At 43.2% G+C, this 24,525-nt stretch overlaps 1 protein-coding gene across 1 annotated transcript in view; it reads left to right on the top strand.

Annotated features, from left to right (window-relative positions):
* The window catches only part of gpc1b (glypican 1b), a 72,009-nt gene that overhangs the window by 23,579 nt on the left and 23,905 nt on the right, over positions 1 to 24,525 (top strand). Inside the window, exon 3 of the mRNA XM_084369161.1 lies at positions 15,799 to 15,957. Coding sequence (XP_084225287.1) covers positions 15,799 to 15,957 — 159 coding nt within the window. The remainder of the gene's footprint in view (positions 1 to 15,798; positions 15,958 to 24,525) is intronic.

The raw sequence follows: 24,525 nt of genomic DNA, 5'->3' as shown, positions 1-24,525 counted from the left end.
ATTTGACAAGCATTTAGTTTTCTTTTTCTTTTTTTTTTTTCCAGAGAAGAAAACCTATGAAAAGCCCTCTTTCATGCCCGGACTGAAAGGTGGGATTAGACGGAGGCATAGCGAGTGAAAGACACAAACATTCCTTTACACATCTTGTGCATTTACCTGTCAGAGCGCTGCAATAAAGTGGCTCCCACATGGGCAATAAGCCAAGATTTTGAATTCTAAAGGCCTAAAGGGCTGTCTGAAAACCTTCACACCAGAGTGGCTCTTTGTTAGGGGAAAACACTTTCAGACGAAAGCCAAACAACGCTAATATTTCTGTCATGTGTATACACCTCTGATCTACCACATGTCCCATTAAAATTAACACAGTCTTGGGAGCTTAATACATCTTCGAGAGTTACATATCTGCACTGACCTTTTAGCATCACAGTCGCGCATCAGTTCCGAGCTCCTTCTGGATGTAATTTCCCATACAGCCGTGGTGAAGAGTAATTTGCTGTGGTTCTTCTCCCTGATCTATCTGTGAAGAATGCTCGGATTGTGTCCGGCAGAACATAAATTCTCAAACTGCACATAATCTGTCCAGTGGAGAGAGAACTAATGATTTTTTACGTCATTAAGCTTGTTCCACCGCTTGAGGGGTCATTGTGTGACCAGCCAGCCTTGCGCTGTCGCACTGATACAGAAGTATTTGAGGTTTTGGCGATCAAGAGTGGAATGTGTGAAAGTCTTCTCTTTTTTTATGTTGTTTTGTCTTTATCTCCTAGTTTGACAGAGGTCAAGTGGTTCAGTCTGGCCTAGACTAAATGGACCTTCTTCCAGGAAAGGCCTTTATTGTTGGTTCCAGTCAAAGATTATTACACCAGCATGAAAGCATTTGCAAGGAGGTCATCAGGGCCAGGCAGCACAGCTACTGGAGACTCGACTAAACCTGAACTTCTCTGAAAACGCTGCAGCTAGTACGGTCAACATCTCACTTTGTTCTGGATTTTTCTTTATTTTAAGTTGTAGGACATCTTCTTAAATTGATTAATATTTAACAAGTATATTTTATGCATGGTTATATACATAAGACCACAGTTGAAACATTTATACTTCATTTAATGTTTAATTTAACCCGCAAAAAGTATAAAAGCCACAGTACAGATCTCTTTCCCTGAGGTGATAACAAAAGGTCATTTAAAGTTGCCTGTAATTATGCACTGCACAGGGTTAACACAGAACAGGATACCGTGAGTCATTTCTGATGGTGATTTCTCTCATTTGTTCACGTCTATGCATGATTCACTGATTGCCCTTTTGTTTTGAGATGGTCAGCAGGGTTAGCTTTTTGCATGCGCACGCTCAAAAACACACAATTACAACAGCAGGCTATAATTAAGTCTGCCCTGCAGTCATACGGGAAGCAATAAGGGCCAGTCAAATGTTTTGCACTTGAGCATTTAATTTGAAGTGCACAGCTAAAAGCATAAATAATGCATCAATTATATATCATGCTTTGGAAAAGCTATTTGCCTTAACACAACCACTCAGATGTAGGAGGAGAAAGACCAGCACCAACCCCCTTTTAGACCTAGAACTGATTAAAAGTCAATGTGTGGAATCCACGTTTGGAACAAACTTCCTCTGTATCAGACCAATGCACCCTCAAGCTAAACCACAAGGAACAGTGATTAGATATGGTAATGGGGTGATGATAATGTACTTTATGCACTTATGTACTGTGTAATGTAATGTGCGGTAACATTCAGTTAAAGGGTTGCCTCAAGGATTTGCAATTTGTTGTATAATTGCATTATGTGTTGCCAAACAAATCGGTCTTTATTGTATCACGATGTATCACTTTGTGTCGTATTTAAAAAGGGGCTCCGTGGAACTTTATGTTAGCATCGTTAGCTGCTGTTTTTCTCTGCTAGCGGAGCGGAGAGAGGCGCTGAGAGGAGGCGCTCATTCACATTCTTTAGACGACTCCTTCACAAAGAAAGTCCAGCAGCGTTAAGCAACTTAAACAAATCGTCCACAGACTTTTATAGGCCACCAAGAGAGAAGGGAAAGGTCTCTTTTTTTTTCAATTTTCACGTAATGTTAAAATCTGCTCACATATGGCCCTCGTGAATGCCCCTATGGTAGATAAAACATGATAACGGCCCCTCTAGGGTGCCCTTCCAGTAGACAAAACATGGTGAAGTGCCCTTTTTTATTTTCTTCGCCCCTGCCCCTCAAACGTCCTGAGTCCACCACTGCATATGGGCAATAAAAGATTAATTAATGCATGTAAATTGCTACAAGGCCGCTTTAAACTCAACCAAAGTAAACTAGATGCAGATCTTCAATCTTCTAATACCTGATTATTTGCTGCACCACTAACATCCTGAAGGTCAGGTGACTCAGCGTCCCTAAATAGTCTTGGTTTCCCAAACAAGCGCAGGCACAGCTGGGCTTTTGTGGCTCTTCAGTCATTCTGTGTAAATGGTCAAGGCCCATGCTGCTGCTTTGCATCATGTGTGACATCAGAGATGGTGGCCTACATAGAACAATGACTCGGTGGCCTGGTTTCTGAATTGAACTACTGTGGCGAATGGTGCTCTGTGATGTTTCATGCAGTGTGTGTTTTTTTCCGAGAGAACACGAAAAGCGAGGATGAAAACGGAGACGGCACCCATAATAGTTCTGAGTTCTGACGGTGCTGTTGCTTTCCAGCGGTTTGTGTGTGTGTATTGACTTCGCCTACCTGCGCGCCCATCTAGTAAACGTCTTCTTTCTCTGCTGTATCGCTCGCCATTTGCGACTTTCATGTTTCTGTTTGTTTGCCTTTGAGTCTCTCGGCCTGGCTGTCAGTTAGCCGCGTCTGTCTGTCTGTTGTCAAGACCTTCCACTGGCTCCCAGTGACTAAGAGAGGCCTGAAGTGTTAGCCTGTCCTGACCTGACTTCAAAATAGACAGCTTGGCACGCACACCATGCACGCACAACACCGCCAAGACAGGGCTTTCCTTGTACAGCGTTGGTTCCCATCATGTCAGGCCCTCGTTCGGATCAGGCTTTTGATATGACTCACTGGTTATGAGACATATGAGTGAGAACAATCATTGATGCCCACAGGCATTGTCATAACGCGTCTGATTGTCAGTCACAGGAACACACACACACACACACTGGGGTACACAGCTCTGTCTTTTGATTCACTCATTAAAGTGCTGCTGCTGGTGCCTTGTTGATTAATCAATCCGCAGCCAGATTGTTTATTTTATTAAAACGCTGAAAGTGAGAGCGCACGGAAGCATCCGAGCAGCTTCACTCCCCATCAAACCAATAATGCCACCGAATGACAGATGATGATACTCTTTATTTTGATTTATACGAAATAGACCATTGACATTAAAGAATACAGAAACCCCCCTCAAGGTAAAGATTATTGTCTAGCCCCAGCCATAAATAAAACATGCTAGTGTTTGAGGATCTGGGCAAGTGTGGATTTGCTCTTTGGAAGCCCAGATTCCCTGGCCAGATTCCCAGCCAGAGGCGAAGGAAGAAAGGGGGGAGAGGGGGGGTGTGTGTTGGGGAGGGTAGAGAGATGAGTGAACCAGGGGAAGGACTGAGAGACTCGTCTGTGCTTTGATCTGATGTCTGATGCAGAGAGCGTTGGTTGTATTTTCCCCGAGCTGTGATCCATAACCAGATCACCCGGCATTTAATACTCATCTGACTCCATTATTGAGGATTAAAGCAGATGTGATTGAGGATTCGACAACCTTTCTGTGTGGCTCTTTAAAAACGGTTGGATGGGAGTGGCAGGGGTGTGTGCTTGTGGGTTAAAAGCTGATGATTGATGGCATTTTGCGAGGGCCTTTGTACTGTGGCAGCGCGGAGAAAAGAGACGGATTAAACAGAAGAATCACATTCGAGACTTCCATCGTATGTGCCATTCGTGCTCTGTTTAACATGAATTTATGTTCAAGTCTGTCCAAAGAGTGAGAGCGAGAGAACAGCCTGTTCATTCTGTCTGTGAAGTGCAAGCCAGCAGCGTCAGTCGGAGCTGACAGCAAGTAATTGCAGGAGGTTTAATTGGCTTTATTATTAGTATTATTATCATTATTAGGTAATCCGTATAACCTCTTTATACAGAGGTAATTGCTGCTCTAACATTTCATTGAATGTACAGCATGAGATTCATGGACACGAATACGATTTTATAAAAAATCATGAAAGTGTACACAGTATATAGACATGTATATTCTTCAGTGTGCACTTTCACAGTGTGAGAAAAAAGGATGAGAACAAAGAGGTGAGTCAAAGGCCTTGGCAGGTAACAGCTGTGCCTCAAACTCCCTTTGCAGTATACTGCTGAGAAGATCAGCTAATAAATCATGTATCAACTGGCAGAAAACTGTTAAAATGCAACTTTTATAACCAGTTATCCGGTCATCTGAAAGAATTTTTTGTACATTTGATGTGAAAGGCTTCAAAAAGAATCGCATGCTTTTCTCTGTCTTGTTTCATATCGAACAGTTTTGCGGCTGTCTGGAGACATCACTGGTGGGTAGTTTGGGATACGTCATAATTTAATAAAGTAAGTAATTAATTAAGAAAACAGCGCTCATTAAACCTGCAACAACACATTTTCTTTGGACACTTGGGGGCAGCAGAAACAAGCTGTAAACACGACGTTGACATATTATCACCTTTGATGATTTACTTTTAAAAATATGGGTTAAAGCCACTTTGATTTACTGAAAACTGTTGTTAGTGGAAGGTCACAAAATCACTCCGCTCCTCAACCTTTTCCCTGCCGTACTTTCCTCAGGTTTTGTTTGCTCTCCATCTTTTGTCGTGTATCTTTGGTTCCTCGGTAAAAGCTCTTCATCCTCTCTACTTCCCCCCCCCCCTCATCTCTGCACCTCTTTTATGTGCTCACCTTCCCATTTTTCTCCGGCGCACATCTCTCCCAGCTGCATCACCTACCACCCTCTGTGTCTATGTCTCTGACTCAGTCCTGGCTGAATGTGTTCTAGCTCTTGTTGCTTTGACAGGCCCTGACAACTGCAGGTCAGCTTTTATCTGTCAGCCTCTCCACCTCTGAGCAGCACAGAGCAGAGGGGAACTGGCTGCTTTGTTTGTTCTTTCACCATCAGGAGGAGACCCTGCCACAAAGGGAAGCTTGCAAGTTTATAGGAGTCAAGCCGTGAGCTCTCTCTCTCTCTCTCTCTCTCTCTCACACACACACACACACACAAACACAAATACCTGCACAACGGCACCTGCACATATAGTATGCAATGCTGCAATAGCTCTCCCTTTCTTTGTTTTTCTGCCTTACAGGCATGTAATTAAATGCAGTGGCAACTTTTTATGACACCACCATTTTTGAGAAGGAACACACTGTGTTAAGGTGTTACTCTGTACTATAAAGCAGCCACATACATGGATAGAGGGTGAACAGTTAAATATTTATCATGTAAAAGGAAATTAAAGTAGTTAAGCCAATGGAAAAACTAGGTAATCAAGACTTGTATCTTAAAGCTGCTTTAATGTATTTTTGGCCACTGGGGGGCAGCACAACAAGCTGTAAACAAAATACTGACATATCATCACTTTGTTATGACAAACAGTTGACTATTTATACATTTTACAGGTGCAATATGTAAGAATTGGCCACTTATTGACTTCATACTCCAACAAATAGAGGCAGCATAATCCCAGAGTAACTGCTCAGTTCCTGTTAGCAGAATATTAGCTCAGTTAGCCATGCAGCTAGCTGGACTACCAGGGGAGTGATGGTGTTAACACTGCAGGTACTGGGACAAAGGTTTTCAGGCCCAGGGCTAGCTGGTTAGCATGCTAACTTTAACTGTTTTAACTGCGGCATGTTCCTGACCATCTGTTGAATGTAAGATGAATAGTTACCTTCTCTTCAGCTCTCTTTTTGTTTCAACCAAAACCCGAGGAAAACATCAGGCCCTTTGGCTGCTAAATGCTCCTCTATATTCATTAGCTAGTGTTTCCCACACATACAGTTTACTTGGGCGGCCAAAGTCAGGGGCCCAGGTATTAGTATATTTGGCAACCCATTCAAGCATTTTATTGGCTGCTTTAATTTTTTAATCTGTCTGCGAGAACGACGCCATCAGCAATCATTTAACAAGATGACAAGCCCTCGCTCTTCCACTCCTGTCTACTGTCAATCACACACGCTCTGCAGAGAGAGAGAGGCGTTCTCTGGTATTACAAACGCCCCCGCGCCACAGGCGGCCATTCTGTGGGAAACAGTGAGTAGGGTAGCGTGTTTATCTGTTCATCATTATGATCGACCCCTTTTCCATTACACATTGTCATTAGATCCAGTCCTAATATAAAAATATTAATTAGTGCGGCTTTAAAGATCAGCCAAGGCACCCTAATTTTCTGCCAATGGCAAAGATGTTCAAATTCTCAATTAGCGGCTCGAGTCTTGTATAATTGTGTAAAATGGGAGACAATTCAATGTCATACGTAGTCAGTGTCAGTGATGATAAAATGCATTAGGTCCTCAACCAAATGTTGGGGAGCCTTGTAATGGTTGGCAAGCGAGCTGGAGAGATTAACTTGTACATAAAATCATTAAGAAGTGACAATGCTGTTGTTCTTTGATGTCAGTCTTTTTCAAGTTCTTCCTGCTACCGTGCTGTAACTGAATATTTCCAGCACAGCCTTGCCGCCCATGAAAACACACATCTAACAAATGACAAAAATGCTTATGGATATTTGAATGGTACATGTTTGCAAAAAGGGGCTTCTGTCATCCCTTCCTCCTGCTCCCTCATCTTGAAGAGACTTCAGTCGCACATGCAGGAGCGTCAGTCATCTGTTGACTGCATCATGTGACGGGATGCTCTGCGCCCGACGTGTGTTAACTGTTGACACTTCCTTTCAAGGATCATTGCTAGATCATCAGTTAAAAAACCCACCCACACACATTCCTCCAGACACAGAAACAGGGTCAGCTCTCTGCAGCCCGCCTCTACCGCTTTTATTTTGAGGTGGCCTACGAAACGGCACGTCTCAGATATGTTTCAGATACACATCAACAGGGATCTTCTTTGGAATAGCAAACTTTTTCCCACCCCACTGTGTCCTGTATTTTTTTCACACGCACGTCGAGAATTGGTGAGAAAGTCAACACTCTGTCAAGCTCATGTTAAGGCTTGTCTGTAAGAGGCAGGAGAAGGGTGGGTTATAGGGTGTAACTGGGGCAATGTGTCTGAACTGCTTGTAAAGTACGTCGGATGTGTTATTCCTGTTAAGTCTGAGAAAATTAAGCTCCACCGCATCCCAGGTCAGTCCAATTTAATAACCGTTAACACACAGGGTGGAAATAAAAACCGGATTGGTGGGAATGGATAAGGAGCCAAGATGACGCTTAAGAAGGCAGGATATGGCCGGGCATGTTGGCAGGCTGGTGGGAACACCACATCAGCACTGTGACTGTACCTGCAAAGTGAATGGGACAGGCTGCTGCCACCACCTGAAGGAGTTGGCACTCACGCTCTTTGGTTTGTTTGTCTGTCTGTGTGTGTGTGAGTGTGTGTGTGTGTGTGTGGTTGTGTGTGTGTGTGTGTGTGTGTGTGGGAAAAAGCAGCAGAGACAGAAGGAACGGGACAAAGAGCGAATGTGTTTGTGCTTATTTGTGTGCGTGTCACTCTGTGCCTGTCTTATCAGAGCGGGCAGTCAAGCATGTTTCTCAGTGCTGCAGCAACTTAATTACAAAACCTGTTGTAATCCATCATGTTCCTTATAAATCACAGCTCTGCATTAGAGGGCTTGCAACAGGACCGGGATCCTGCAGGTTCTGTCGGACGCGCCGCACGTGTTGCACTCATGTAAGGTCGATTCCACGTAGCTCCAAATGAGCCACAAGTTTTTCGGAGTTCACCTCACATTCTCCCTCTCTCTCTCATAACGGTAGAACTTGCCATCCCTAATCCATTTTGATCCGTAAACAATGACACTGTCACCTTTGTTCTCTGGTCTGATGTTTCCAGCATCTGGTTCACATCTGTTGCTACGGGAAATAATATAAACTGTCATGGACACAATTCATAATAATTGTATCCACCTTTAGGTCCCACTGCCGCACACTGATGATGTTGAACCTTTAAAGACATGCGATAAAGCCTATTTTCAGTTCACATCTTCTAAAATGTGGCTTATTAAAGGGTACATCCACCAATGTTATACCTTAAAGTATTAAAAAGTATTGAAGAGTACTACTGCATATGTGATAAAAGTTATATAAAGCTTTTTGTGGCTCCAGAGCAAGCTGCATGTAACCTGACAAATTGCCTCTAGCGATGTCTCTCACAAGCTAAGTTGCATTGTGGGTAATAAAAAACAGGTTTTGAAAAGGAAGACGAATACGTGGAGTACAAACGGGGACATCTATCCCTACATCAGAGCTGAGGAATTGTATTAACAATTTTTAGTGTTGTACTTTTCCTTTATGATAAGACACGCAGGAAGCAGTCAGTTTATGAAGGATTGCACATCAGCATGAACACAAAAGTATGTTTTACTGTTATACTGTGGGTTAATATGGATTATTGGCCTGGCTGATTATCGGATCCGAAATTCATCATTTTTCTGATTATCAGATTGAGCTGTGTGGTTTTTTTTTCGACTGTCGATTAAAGAAATTTATTTTAAAATGTGCTAGTTTGGCTCTGATGCGGCATGTAATCTGCAGAGTAAGTAGTAACTAAAGTTGTTAAATAAGAGTAGTGTGTCAAAAGTGCCTCCAAAATGTAATGGAAATATAAAATAGCAGAAAATGGAAATACTCAAGTAAAGTACATGTTCCCCCAAAATTGTACTTAAGTACAGTACTTGAGTACTTAGGTATATTCCATCACTGCGTATGTAGGGGCAAGATACAGCATCTTGTCTTATCCTGTCCTGTCCCTCGATATTCTCCACTTCCCTTCGCCATATTTCTCTCTGGCTATTTAACTCTTACAAAGTAATCTCCTCCCCACAGCCCTCATCACTACATTATCACATTATTCCTCCCTACTGTAGTCAAAATTAGTAGTATTATTTACAGGTATATTATGAGGTTGCTGCTGCTGCAGTGATACGTATGTAACTGGAACACCCTCTCATTGTCCAAATGGTATAGCCAGCAGAGGCTTGAAGGGAAAGTCTTGGAGTTCAGCCGGCCTCAGTAGTAATGTGTTATTAATGTGTTGTGTGGCTGCCACCTCATCTGCCTCGAAAGAGCTATTTATGCGACTTGGCTCACATTACCAGACTGGTGAGCGTGGAGGGTCTAGGTTAAAGCCTGTGTCAGCTATAGGTTGATCTGTGGAGCACGAAGACAGACGGACAGAAAGACAGACGGAGTGAGAGCGGAACAGGAATGCAGGGTGGTAGCAGTTGGACAGAGACCATAGTGTTTCTGTATTAAGCATTTGTCTGGTCGGTATGTGAATTTTCAGTGTGCACAGTTGGCGGATCAGACATGTAAACCCCTGTTTTCCAAATAGCCATGTTATATTTCATCAGTTTAACCCTAATCCACCGTTCGACTATGTGTGTGTGTGTGTGTGTTGGCATGTGTGTATGATTCCTGGTGCTCCATGGGTGTTTCTGTTAAACTGGCAATAACCCACCAAGCTGTGGACATGCTCACACACACACACACTCTCACCGATGACTGGATTAGGCTGCTAATCTCTCTGATGCCACAGCATGTGTGCACACACATGCCTGCCTGCGAACTTACACACACACACATACACTCATTCTGAGCATTGGGGTTTGAAACGGTGTCAGTTATGCAATGGCAGTCATTACCAGGAGCCATCAGTTATGTGTGTCAGCATATCAGTGTGGTCGCAGTCATGCCATTTTGTCAAATGTGCTCCGGAAGAAAAGTGTGGAGATGTAGCAGCTGCTCACATGTGATGCATCCTAAATTCCTATTTGCATACTTCTCCAAAGCTTTAGTGCCAGCAGTGTCAGACTGAAAAAATAAAACCAGAGCTCGAGCTTGGCAAAGATTCACATCTCTTTCATTAATACTTGTATGTGAAGCTGTGAAGTGGAGCTCAAAAAATGTTTTTTTTGGACTATGAATCTTTAGCTGACTTTCCATCAGCATGGGGATGAGTAGATAATGACTGAAATTACATTTTTTGGTGAATTTATCCTCTAACCCGGGCAAGGCCACCTTCACCTGATGGCAACCAAATCTGATTCTGACATAATTACAGCCAAGAAATAAGAATATTAATAAAAAGTCAATAACAAATCAAATGCAGACTGTTAAAGCACAAAAATATGAAGTTGACCACAGAGTCATCCAACACCACTGCAACTAAAATGAGATTTGAAGTGAGTTCATGCTAAAAAATCACAAAATGAGAAGGTGCTAAAAGGGCATGTGAAAGGTGGTGCGAAATTATTTGAATGTAACAGATGGTGGTTGATTATTGCGCTCTTGAGCTTTGAGCTCGAGCAGCGTCCACTGCTCCATTTTACTTTAACAGTGAATACAATATTTATGTCTAGACAGCTTCACCAATGGGCATTTTTCTCAGTCTCCGGTCTGTCTGAGCTGTATACACAGTTTTTTGAAATGCTGGGAGGAAGCATTTAACACCTTTTTTTTTCTCCTGTTGCCCTAACCTCTGTGCTGTTGTGGTGGTAGTTGCTATTGTCAGAATGAATCAAATATACATGGTGTCTAAAGGCCAAAACGAGCCTCAGCAGACAACAATGAAAGAAACAAAATTCTATGGCTCAGTTTTCTACAATACCACCATGACGGGTGAAGAAACCGAGGTTTTGAACGCACTGCAGAGTCAAAGTCGGAATTGTCCGGGGCAATATAGCTATCTCTGTCTCTGTCAGCGTAACATCTGTGCAGGTTAACACATTCTGAACTGATGGAAATAATGCGGAGACTTGCCGCATAATGTGAAATAAACTGCTGCGTTGGCTGTGCATTATGTTGTGTGACCCCAGTGTTTATTTTTTGATTATCTTTTCAGAACCCACAGACCCGAGACAAACAAACCCACACTATTAAGTGACACAGTAATGGTGACATAACCGGACAGGGCCGACATTTTGACTTCTCCCGTGTTGCTCACAGACTCCCAGACAAATGACGGAGACACTTGGGCTTTGACTCATTCTTAATTTCCTGTTGCCCTCTCCTCTCTCTGCGTTTTCCCACCGTCTCTAAAAGCCTCTGCCTGCCGGTCTCTCCCATGCTTTATCGCAGCGTGCACGACCTTATTCTGCCTTCCCAGATTGCTGTTTAATAGGAGCCTTCCTCCCTGGTGAACAGTGATAAGCTAATGGTGAGCTGAGGAATTGCTCACCATTTAAGAGCTGTGTATGTCAGAGGAAAAAGGGAAAAAGGTGATGGAGGACTCTGACGGGGGTTTTTAGTTTTCGCTTTAGTCTCCCTAATTTTGCCCTTATGCATGGATTAATGTTGAGGTGGGTGGGTGGTTTGCCACATGCACGCGCGTGATTTTTAGGAGAGGCCAGATAATTGGCTTGTGCTGATTGGCCTCGCAGAAGGGGGCTGATTAATGCAGAACACCTACTCTGTCAATTTAAATATATTTGAATACATGATTTAATTTTGAGCGGGACTTGCTGATGTGTGGTTTTGTTTCATCTTGGCGCGCAATCAACTTGAACTCTGTATTCATCGTCACTTGGAGCCCTGTTATTATTGTTTTTATAATAACCGTATTTTTCAAGTTTATCACACGTTCCTTGAAATTTACTCAGACTGCGGCAACAATTGGGGAACAATAGAGGCAGGAAATGATGAGGACAGGCTGGAATTTGCTTAATGCAAGAGCAAATCTCTAATGCACGAGGAGTGGTCTTTTGATATGTAATGAAAACATGTTTTTTTTCTCCCCCCGCTATCTCTAAGTGCAGAAAATGGGATGTGTCTTGTGTTATAAGTAGAGAAAATTGGATGTCTCGAGCATTAGCATTAGCTGCCCTCTCTGTTGCAGCCTTTGAGATGCTTCTGTTGAAGCCTCCCACTAACACTGCTCCTCACCAGATTGAGCTGTCCTCCTCTGCTGATTACTCTAGTATCCCCCGGCTATGAGATTGAAAGTGTGTGTGTGCGCAACAGAGCGCGATAGTGAGAGTGTAAGTGTAAAAGCAGGAGGGTCACGTCTGGTTGTTAAGAATACATTTCCCCTACACTTTGATCGAGAGTGGCTTACTGTCTCCCACCTAAATAGACGCACACACACACGCGCACACACAGGCTTACTGAGGCTGCTCTGTTTGTAACATTAGCCGACTGTTAGGTTACCCAACTGGAAATGTAATGCTCCGCTACAGGTGACCTTTTCCCTGCTGGTGTGTGTCCAGGACCGTGCACGTGTGTTTAAAAACTGCATGCGAGTGTGCAGATGTTGCGAGCGTATTCTGCAAATGGACCCCACTGAAGATGTTGTTTCTGGCTGGCTGCATCTGGAAGCCTCACACCTCCCACCATCCAAGTGTGCGTTCTTGTTCTTTGCACAGATGTCCTTCAAATGGCAAGCAGCAAGCAGATTGCATTTGAGGAAATGGCCACAGGCCCGTTATACACAGGCACATACACACCAACACCAGCCCAGGCATTTAAACGGCCGTCCCAGGGGCTGACAGATTGCAACTGACCCCTGATCGCACTGTATTCCATCCCGTCATCAAGCCTCTCCATCACTCTTCCCATCCTCACTCCTTTTTTACTTCGCCATTTCTTTACTTTCTCGTTCAATTTCTTTTCCCGCCCCACTGACACGCACAAATCCGTCGGATTTGCGTACATGCGCCGTTTCTCCAGGCCCAAACTCTCTTCCTCTTGCTTTGCGTGTGGATCCTGAGTCACACCGTGACTGGCGAGAGGGTGCTGAGAGATGCTCAATGTCACCTCCTCCTCCGATCCGTCCTCCACTTTCAGGTTCGAAGAGGGAAATTGCCTTTAATCGCTCCACTTTAAAGTTGGCCTGGATGAGGCACTTAAAGGACAGTTACAGAAACTTGGTTGACACATAATCAGTGAAGCGAGTGGTGTCTTTCCTTACACGCGCTGATTGTAAAATATAGCTGGGATCACCGACGGGACGGGGGATACACAGTGATTAACTCGGGCTGCGGCTACAGTAAATGAAGGTGAAATGACTGCTTGTAATCGTTGCCAGAAATCACTGGCTTTAATGATGAGAAGGATGGCAGGATCAATCTTATCGATGGCGGCACTGTGCCTATAGACTTGCCCACGGCTGAAATGCCGCCACGTGCATGCTAATGACGGCCTGAGGGACATCCGATCATTAATCCTGTACTTATGTGTGTTTACTGCATTTGTGTACGCCTTTGTGCAGAGGCTGTAAGCTCAGTGATGTGATGATGATGTAGATGTATTCCAGTAATTAAACAAGTAAGCTAAAAAGTTTGGATGATCAGACTGAGGCTTGGACCTTTTCCAAGACTTAGTATCAGACTTATTAATAGACTTCAGCCTATTAGCAAGGATAGACCAGAAGGATCAGGAATTAAGCTCTTTTGATGGATATTCAATGTACATCAAAAAGCATATTTCTGTTGCAGATATAGTAGGTATTGGGGGATAGACCGATCATCGGCCTGGTCGACTATCAGGTCTGATATTCAGCATTTTTCTGATTATTGGTATTGTCCGATTGCAGATAAAGAACATACATTCATTAAAAATGCACTACTGTGGCTCTGATGCAGCATCCTTTCATTATCTCACTCAATGTCCCGCCCACAAGTATCTTAAAGCTGCTACAAGGAACTTTGATATTTTGTTGATTTTGGAGGCCCCTGTGGACAAAAGTGGCGGTGTTCCCACTGTCACAACCACACAATGTAATGTAAAAAATACAGTTATCTAAAGAAAAATCTCCCCGGCTTCTTTTTAACTTCTTATATCACTTCCAAATACTGGTCATCAATCACCATGATTACTAATAATCACTATCAGAAACCACACGAGTGTATGCATCAGATTTATCATCCAAGAATAATCGAAAAGTCTCAGTTAGACGCTGATCAAACACAGTCAGTAGCTATGGCTTTAATTTGAATTACAACAGAGAAAAAGAGTCATAACTGCTACATTTAGGGTGTGTGTGTGTGTGTGTGTGTGTCCATCTGAATGCCTTCGTGCAAATTCAGGTGAACCAATGTAAAGTGACAGGCTGATCAAGCAGGAAAACAGAAGAAAGGGAAAGAAATGTCAGGTGAGGTTACAGAGAGGCAGTCAGAATGCTTGTCACTGCAGGGCCTTTGGGTGAGAGGGATGGGATTCAGTTAGGTGTCTCTACCATGGGGAAAGTAATACAATCAGAATGGAAATGCTACAACCTGCAGTCTATCTAGTGCAACCTGCTGCACACTGACATTGAATAATAATGGAGATGCTGTAATACAGACTTATTTTAACCTATAAATCTGGCACTACCAGTTGAGCCTGATTGAATATGAAGGCATAGATTAAGAAGGAGCATCCTGTTGCCAACCTGGGGTTTAGATACCTGGAAGCTCCTTGTTTGCGAAAAAGGAAAATATTTATTGAACCTTTACCTCCAGCAAAAAGACGAGACCTTTGAGCACTGAGCTCAGAAAGGATTGCCATCTTATCTGCATACTTGCCTCGTCCTTTTTGATATTTCTCCGCTGTCGTCTACGTGGGCGCACCAGAAGCTTTAATAAATATTTTCATGTTTGATAAGAAAGGAGAAAGCTCCCTTTGTCTTTATTGTCTATAGAAAACTGACAGATTAATCAAAAAACCTTCATTCTTTCTTTATCCTCGCAGAAATGTCTCAATGTGATTTGTTGTTTCCCGCTCCACATCGCCGGTGCATCCTTGTTTTTGTTTTTTTGTGTTTCAAACATAGTGTGCTTGTGTGTTGTGTGTGTTTGTGTAGGCTTGTGTCTGGAAATATGAATAGCGGGGAGGAATCTTCAAAAGTAAAACATTTTCATTGCCAGTCAGAGCGTTGCATCATACATGATCTACTCCCTAAACGTGCAAATGAGCATCGCCCACGTGAATTTTGTTCGCCTTAGGCTCCCGTCGATGTGGGTGATGTTATTCCCATCTTACACAGTTTGTTATGATTTCAGCTCCAGCTCTGACGGCAGGTTTAATCAACTTTGACAGCCCCGGTTTAAATCCTTACATGTTACTTGGTTGTTTGTATGTTTAGTTGCACATAAAACCCCGAGATTACAGATCTTTTCCTACTTCCGCTGGTTTTTCTAAGTTTGTGTATCCGCATGTGTGTGAGCACGCACATATTTGCAAACGATGCACAGGCATGCGTGTCAGGAGCGCTCATTAAAATTGTATGGGAGCTGATGCTGTACTCCTGCTCCACTGCTCCCGTTTCCACACAGTTCTCCACATCTTGCCAGGTAATCAGGCGAGCGAACACAGCAGCCCTGCCTCCGCCGCTGCCAACAAGCCGGGTTTGAGGTCGTAAAAACAGCCGCTGCAGCTCATTCATCCTGTCACATTCATGTTCACTGTTGAGCATTTTTTTACAGCAGCAACACAGGAACTATTAATCTCAGTTTTGTCGAACACCGACTGAATTGAGGGAACCTGTTAATGCTGATATTCATATTCATTGTCCTATTATTAACTGCTTTTCTCCATCTTCTCCTTCTCCCCCATTTGTTCCCTTTTCCTTTATTATCCCTGCCCTTTACCTCCACCACCTCCCATCCTTTCTCCTCCTCCGTCTCCACCTTTTCTCCTGCTAGGGGAGCACCTGCGCATCTGTCCCCAGGGTTACACCTGCTGTACCAGTGGCATGGAGGAAGACCTGGCCTTGCTGAGCCGCAGGGAGATGGAGGGGCTACTCAAAGATGCTGGCCGGTCCTTACAGATCTCCCTCACCGGACAGTACAAGGCCTTCGATGGTGAGTTTTAAGTGTATGAGTGAGTGAGAGAAGAGAAAACCATGAATAGATGTGTCGGTGTGCACTGCGGTTCTTCAACAGTCATCAGCTCTGTCCTAACATTTTTGAGTTTTTGAGTGTTTCTCGTTTCAGTTTTGATAGGACATTGTCTTGACAGTCGTGGCGCTTTGCCTCCACACAAACACACACCCACAGACACACACAAACTGACAGTAAGTGAAGGAGATATGTTAAAGGCCTTTCTATCATACAGTCTGCAGATTGATGGAGAGCATTGATCTGCTGTCATGCTTCAACAGAAAGGGTGTAATGCCTTCCAGGGGTGTTGTCAGAATGCCAGTTTTCTTCTTTTTTTTTTTCTTCTTTTTTTTTTTATTTTTGAACTTTGGTGCCAAGTCTGCTAAGTCAGAGCCAATGAAAATATGAAACAATAACATTATTAAATCCACCTATATGTGTATATATATATATAATGACGACATCTCAAGTCAGGGACCTTTCCTGCACATCATCTCTCTCCGTCTGCTCTATAATACCACTACAAAAGAATGATAATTAGAAAATCAATGTGAAATAGTTCCTTGACTGTAAGACTGTTGATTGTCTATATATATATATTTACTGTACTATATACACCGATCAGCCAAAACATTAAAACCACTGACAGGTGACTGATTGATCATCTCATCACAATGGGATGTTCTGCTGGGAAACCTCTGGTGCTGGCATTCATGTGAATGCCACTTGACACGCACCACCCATCCAAACACTGTTGTGGACCAAGTACACCCCCACATCACAACAACACTACCCGATGGCAGCAGGACAGTGTGCCCTGACACACCGCAAACACTGCTCAGGAACAGCTCGAGGAACACAATAAAGGGCCCAAGGTATTGACCAGGCCTCCAAATTCCCCAGATCCCAATCTGATCGAGCATCTGTAAGACGTGCTGGAGCAGGTCTGATCCCTGGAGGCTCCACCCCCCAACATACAGGACCCAGGGGATCCACTATAACACACCCTGGTGCCAGACACCACAGGACACCCTCAGAGGTCTTAAGTCCATGTCTCGACAGGTCAGAGCTGTTTTGGCTGCACAAGGGGAACCTTCACAATATTAGGCAGGTGGTCATAATGTTATGCCTGATCAGTGTATATATATTATAGGGTCTGAATCATGAAATCTGCTCCATGACACCAGAAAAATATTGTTCTTGATATAATAATCTGTATATAAATAAGAAATAAAGTCAGGACTTAATTGCAGTGCGAGTGTGAGAGAAGAAGTAAGAGAGACAGAGAGAGAAAGAGAGAGGGATTTTCAATCTTAGAACACTGGCGCACCGAGGCAATTATTTGTGTCTAATGACCTGCTCCAGTTAATAGAAGGGTGTCTCTGTGCTCCACTTGTTCCCCTTGGCCAGTCGGTGACAATGGATCTGTCAGCTGGGGCTCTGAGCTTGGCTAGTTAGCTTGACCTTTTCAGATCACAGTGATTAGTGGCTGACTGACATTTCTTTACTCTTCTTCTATCGCTCTGTGTTCTTCTGTCTCACGGTCCCACCTCCTTTTCACTCAGGAGGTTGTTGCCGTGCCAAAGGAATACGGTCATCCTGCCAAGTGTACACACACGCTCACACACACACACACACACACACACACACACACATACATACATAAATACACAAACTTGTTCAAGACACACACATTCTCCTACTTAGTAAGTTAGTTTATGTCATCCCGCAGTTCTTGAACTTTCCCATTCTTCAGGAAAACACCTCATTTAGCACAGTGTGCCAGTAAACAACACGGACAACAGGCACTCACATTCAAGCAGCACTCAGCTCCGAACTCTAAACATTCTAATGATGTGCATCCAAAAACATCGTGGATAAATACACACACGATGAACGTGGCAACTTGTGTTGCCTCACAATTAAGTCATTTGGAGCTTGTGTTTTTTTTTTTTCCCTGTGTGCTCGCCAGATGTGTTACACGTACAAATTTCAGAAAGCTGCTGCTTTTGCTTTGAAACAGAAAATCAGACTGTTATGCCAAGTTTAGCCACACCTGTACACGCTGTTCTCTCCTTTTCAAACTGCCGTCTATGTGTCTCATGTTGCCTTATCTCACCCCTTTCGAGCATCAAACAGGGACAGTGGAGCTGATAGAGGGAGGGGAGGAATATATGTGTGTTGGGACCTTGAGGTCTAAAGACCATCTGTTGTTGACTGTGTCCTCTGAAGATGAGCGCTGACGGATATACTGAGGTTAATTGGACCATAATACGTTACATTTGCTGCCACATGATAACGGCACTTTGGCAGGATCCAGCCATTCTTATTAAGACATCACGTTGTCATCCTTAGCTGTTGAAAAGTGCAAAGCAAGACGAGTTACTCCTGTTTCGGGCTTCGGTAAACAGCTAACGTGTTCACTATTCGGGAAGAGTATTTTGGGTTAGACAGCAAATATTAATTATGTTGATATTAATAATTAAAGTAGGCGAGGATCCTCTGATTTCTAACCACGTCCAGAGTTTTTGTGTTCATACAGTTGCAGGAGAGCGCAGTGACATTGTACCACGCTGCCAGTCCCTGCACATCTGGCTGTGTTTAGCAGGGTGTGGGCTAGCTAGCGCCATGTGGCTAAGTGTAGGGTTTTACTGTTCCAGCCCAGGCAGGCTAGGCCTTTTTGGACTTTGAAAGAAGCCCCAACCAAGCCGCAGATTAGAGGACCGGCATGCTCACATACAGCTGGCTCTGGGTCTTGCGAGTGTGCACACTCTATGTGAGCATGCAGATGGATGTTTATATGCATGTGTTTGTAAGTTTGTAATTTAGTGTGTGTTTCACTGTGCGAGTGTGTGAGCGAAAATGCTCGTTGCATACATTATGTTTGCATGCGGTTTGCACTTGGCCCTCCCGATCTCTTTGCTGTCATTCATACTGTGTACAGAGGTACAAGCTAAATAATACATTAGGTTAAACAAAGATGCAGAATATAATGCTGAGGAGGTTGAAGGAGAGGACAAGGGAGAATGAGACAGATGGAATAATAAGATATTGTGAAAAGAGGGGATGAACAGTCAGAGCAAGGACGAGGGCAAGAGATATAAACAGGTGGGAATGGAGAGTGGTAGCAAGAGAGAGTGTGAAAGAGAAAGAGAGATGGTGTTACATATGAAAGTGAGAGGGAAAAGGTCAGAAAGGACACAGAGAGTGATGGCACCAAAGGGAGCTGTGTGTTAGATGGCTACCAGGTGTGTTAGACAGACGGAAGCCTTAAACCTGGCAGGTGGTGTGTGGCCTAATGGTGCCATCACTGGCATCTGGATTCACTGTGTGTATGTGTCAGGGTTGTGTTCGCTCGCACTGCCACCACATATAGCTTCGAGCAAAAGCAGACTTTTTACCTCGTGGAAAAAAAGATTCTAGTTTAGACTTTTTTCTATATGGTTGATCTAATAAAACGTTCAAAAGCATGGACCATATAACCAAAATTCATACCTGCTACTTTTGAGAGTCGAATTAAAAAGAATTTGCAGCTTTCCATTTCCTGAGGTTCAGTTTCCAATCTTCTGTTGTGACAATGCTGTGCTCACGGTCTGCTTAGGTTTAGGCCCAAAAAACTGGTTAGGAGAAGATTACGTTTAAGCTTACTCGGTTCTGTTGTTGCAAAAAGGGCAGAAAATTGCCCCAACATCTCATAAAAAATATCCAGCTTTTGTTGCCACAAACACAGCTGAGTATCCCAATGTCTCATTAAAGGAAACCTATTATGCTTTTTTTGTTTTTTTTCCCTTTCCTCCAGTATTTTATATAGATCCACAACAACAGAAGCTCCTCTCGCCCACAGAAAACACTGCTATTGAAAATGCCTCATCAACAGGAGACTTATCAACAGTCCCGCCTTTAATTCTGTGACTTTGTGACATCACACTACAACACAGAGTCACACATTTGTATCTAAGCCTAGCGGCCAGTTTGGCATGTGAGAAAATTGATTTAGCACAGCTGCAAATAGTGGTGCAGGGTCAGGCATGTGTAAGCCAACCAATCAGAGGAGAGGAGGAGGGGCCAATCTTAAATCCATTTCTGAACCTTTAAAAATGGTTTCATGCTTAAAAATGTTAAAACCCTGCCCCTGCCTTTTATTCTGGCAACTGGGCTGCCTCTCACACCTCACGCTTGTGTGTATGCGCCGTGTTTATGAAGGTTTGATATTGTTTTGATTGCGTTATCTGGCTTTGACCGCGTGACTTCAGGTATGGCTGAAATGATTCACGAGATGACTTAAACTATCCGACATTAATTCTTTGTTTCAGTCATTTTTAGTGCAAAAAAGCCAGACCTTCTCTTGTTCCAGCTTCTCAAATATGATGATTTGTTGCTTCTTTTTTCTTACGTGACAGTAAATTGAATCTCTTCAGGTTTTGGAACATTGTCGAACAAAACGAGAAGACTCTAAGAGCTCAAATGATTTATCGGGCCTATTTCAGAGTCGTTTATATATAGTAGATAAGGAGAGTTTTGGGTCGGAGAGACCCAGGTCTTGAATCATCAGAGAGTACACACACATTCACGCACCGACACACTGTATTTATGAGCAGCCAAATGTGCATCGGCCAGTGTGTTCCAGCCCATTTCAGTTCAAGGCAGATCAGTGGTCATAGAGCTTAATATGATTTGAAGAGGCCTGGCTGGCTGGCTGGCTTATATGGGTACACTCTTTTCAAGATGACCAAGCAAGGACTCGCTTATTTATTCATTTAAGTAGAACTCTGAACATCTCCCAGCTGGCCCCAGCTGGCCTGTTAAGTAACGCCACCTCCTTCCACGGAGAGTGATACTCGAGAATGACATCAAGCACACTATCAGATTTAGGAAACAGGCAATAAACTTGAATCAAAGGACAAGTCTGTATCGCCATCAGCTGATAGGAAGCGGCACCCTGCTGTATTTCTTTTCAGCGAAAACAGTGTGGCGGCTCATTGGGAGTTCTGATACTGTGAAAACACTGTGCTGTGATCACGATAAGAGCGGCTGTGTCGGATCTTCGAGTGGATTTTCAGGTGAAAAGATATGGGTTTTCGAGGTTAGAACTGAAGATCGGAGGATATGGCAGTATTTCAGTGGGAGGTTTAACTGCTGTACATTGAAGTCTACACAAAGCGGCAGAAAAACTTCTCTGCATAATATCTTGTAATAGAGCAGAAAAAACACTTTAGGCATTTCAATAGACAAGTCTGTAGAGCTTGCTCTTATACAAATGACATATGACACATGTCCCACCCCTTCCCCCCGAAAAGCTGCTTTATTAAAGCCTTGAATAAGCATGGAAGAGGAAGATATCAACCGTGAGACCGTGTGCACGCCTGGTAGATGTGCAACCTGTGGGGGGGAAAGTGTTTTAAGCTTATTTTGGGGCAAAGTAACCACATTTTTTAGCGGATTTCATCAGATTTGACTGGTGATTCTATACATGCAGTTTTTATGTCACGTTGGCCATTGAAATTGAAGTTATACCTCTCTCCTCATTCATTTAGATAGGGACCTTGTCTTGTTAGCCCAAAATAACCACCCAGGGTCGTTGCCAAGATGGCTGCTGAGTGGCGTGACCTGCCTAAAAGAACTTTGATTTAACGTAACAGCACCACAAGCTACTGCTTAAAGTTTAATTAAGACCAGTGGCGGATTCAGGATGTTTGACGGGCGCCAGCACACAGAAAGGACACTGGAAGGGCTTTTGTATGTTGCCTCATTAGTTTTAGCTGGGTGTGCCTTAAAATCTGGCAACTGATTTCATTTTAGAAATTATTTTATCTTATTTTTTTTTTTGAGTTGATGAGAAACAGACCTTTCTTATCAAACTTTGAAAACGGGAAAGTACAAAGCAAAGTGGAACACACCCCAACAAACAAATTTGCAGCAGAAATAAAAGAAAAAAAACAAGTTAGAAGTAGTTGGAAACAGACTATAATGAGGACAGCTTGTTTACAGCACAAAAACATCATATTCATTGAATCTTTTGAATGAAAATTGTAGGAAAATTAATCAATCTATAAATGGCACTAAATGATTGTATTCATTTAACCCAACATGACTGAAATCTACTCGCTTGCAGCTGTACCAACATATTTTTTTCAACCAGATTCAGCCCAGTCTTCTTTGCCTTTCACCAAATAACTAAACTCACACTCACTGAGGTTATTCACTGGTGACACTTTCTACATCTGCGACGCAAGATTCCCACAATTAGACAACATGATTTGATTCGCTCCTGCCGCCCACCTTCTAATTTCCTGCTTTCAGGGTCACCTCTGATGATGTCATGAAAGACAAGGACATCTGCTCCCATTGTGGTGCTTGATTGGCTCAATTTATCTGCATGCAAATCACGTCGGTGGGGACCAGGAGTACACTGGCCTAATTATGCCAAACACATTACTCACTTGGCGCCGTGGCGCCTTGGAAGGATGAAGTAGAGGGAGAGAGCAAGACAGAGAGGAGAAGAAAGAGGAATGCAGTGTTAGAAAGGATGCTATTGGGGCAAGCAGTGGAAAGTAAGATTAGACAGACTGGAGGGGGGGTGAAGAGAACAAAATGATAGTGAGGGTAAGGAATGGTATGGAGTTTGGGAGGAGGCAAGCGAGGGAAAAAGCTGAAAAAGAGAACCAGATGGATTGGAGAGAAACAGGCATGGGTAAATTGTGCATAATGCTAGCCAGGCAAAGTCACAAGAGAGGAAGAGAGGAAGTGGAATACAGACTTCCACAGAGAGCCTGTTGATAAATGACATGCATTATGTGATGTGTCGGCTTGTTTAATAGAAGAGACCTTTTAATAGCATCTAAATGCTGGCTAAGGGGCTTTCATTGCTCCCGGGGCACAGTATTTGTGTGATAAGTGTTGTTACTGATGGAAAGTCAGACTGACACATAAACAGTCTAATGGCTCCCAGATCATCATTCGCGCATTCAGTGCGCCCAGGACAGCCGTGTTTGTTTATGGGCCGTTGTGCTTATTTTTTCATTGTCCTTGCACAGGTGGGGACGTAACGAAGGCCGAGGTTCATGGGTACTGCAGAGGTAGAAAAAGTAGAGATCTCACAACCATCTGGTGCCTGCTAAAGAGGCTGTCAGTGTGTCTGAGTCTGTCTTCCCTGTCCTTTCTGTCCATTTTTTCAAGATAGAGGATATCTCAGAATCTATTTAACATATTTCAGTAAAATAAGGAGGCAAGTAGTAAGCAGGGTTGGTGCTGTTCCTAGAATAATTAATGTTGTTCCTGGCCAACACTGAAACTGACCAATCATGCTGTCGTGATGTCATAGCTTTGCGACTCGTGTTGGTGTTGGCCGTGTAATGCCACAGTTAATGTTGCTAAGTGAAATATCGATGGAGACCTCAACTGGAGTAAGCTGCTGTGGTTGAGTGGGCTACGTATCGGACACTTGATCGAATGATCATGGATTGAAATGTGCTTGGAATTTATTACTCACTTATTATTTTCCGTGTCTTTATATACTACTTGGATAGGTTTAGGCAGCAAATACACTTACACAGGTAAATTCATTATATTGCCATTTATGAAACCTTTTTACATTTTGAAAGATAGTTTTTTAAACCAGGAGGGATACTATAGAAGGATTCCTTGCTTAAAACTGATACAAGAAACTTTTTTGTTTGTTCTGGGCAGTATGAAAAAGAAAAAAAATGTAATCACTTACCCAACAAAGATAAGTTGGACTCCGACCCTGTGACAGGCATAAACAATAACTACTCAGAAATAGCCTTTTGCTGATTGATCATATTAGGTCACATAGCAGCATCTGTTAGGTTGAGACCAGTTAGAAGTTCGTTGCAGTACCTCTGAGGATGTTGGCATAGGCCAGTTGTACCAAATTTCACACATGGCCAAACATCCATTGAATGCATCATGCACTTTAAACCAGATACAGGTGACAAGGTGAGCAATTCTGAAAAATGCAATGGCATTAAGCTCACAGGCGGCGCTACACCAACATGATATAATCTAACTGCCATAACTGAGTATCCCTGAGTTTGAGTCACATGAATGTTGCACAGTTGGGTCTCACACAGACGCCTCATATTCCCAGACAGGATTTGAATATTTTTTCCAAAATTCATGGCAGCCGTCAGCCAATCAGCCTGATTGTTTATTTTGATGCAGATCGGAACCAGATGCAGCTTAAAATGTTCTGCTGTTGTAATAACAAATTTAGTGCAGCCCTGGCGGGGGTACGGCCTGTGCTCTCTCTGATCCCTCTAGTTTGACTTTTTAATGCACCAGTGCCACCTGATTTTCTCCTCCTCTCCTCTTGGAATGAGCCTCATCCTTGGCTCTCTGTCTCCCTGCACTCTCCCTTCCTTGCCAAAGAACGATCCAGCTAATATGATCATTCAGCACTTGTCAAATGGACAAATTGAATTAAGGCTGTCAGATTTGAAAAGAGATATACAATTACTGCTTTTGCAGCCCTTTTTTCCCTCTTACTCTCTTTCATTCTTTCACTGATCCTCGTTTTCTATTTAATCCTCC

The sequence above is a fragment of the Pagrus pagrus genome, assembly GCF_965226575.1.
Source record: "Pagrus pagrus genome assembly, chromosome: 12".
Lineage (NCBI taxonomy): Eukaryota > Metazoa > Chordata > Actinopteri > Spariformes > Sparidae > Pagrus > Pagrus pagrus.
The sequence above is the reverse complement of the archived record's forward strand: the minus strand, read 5'-3'. Positions and strand labels throughout refer to the sequence as shown.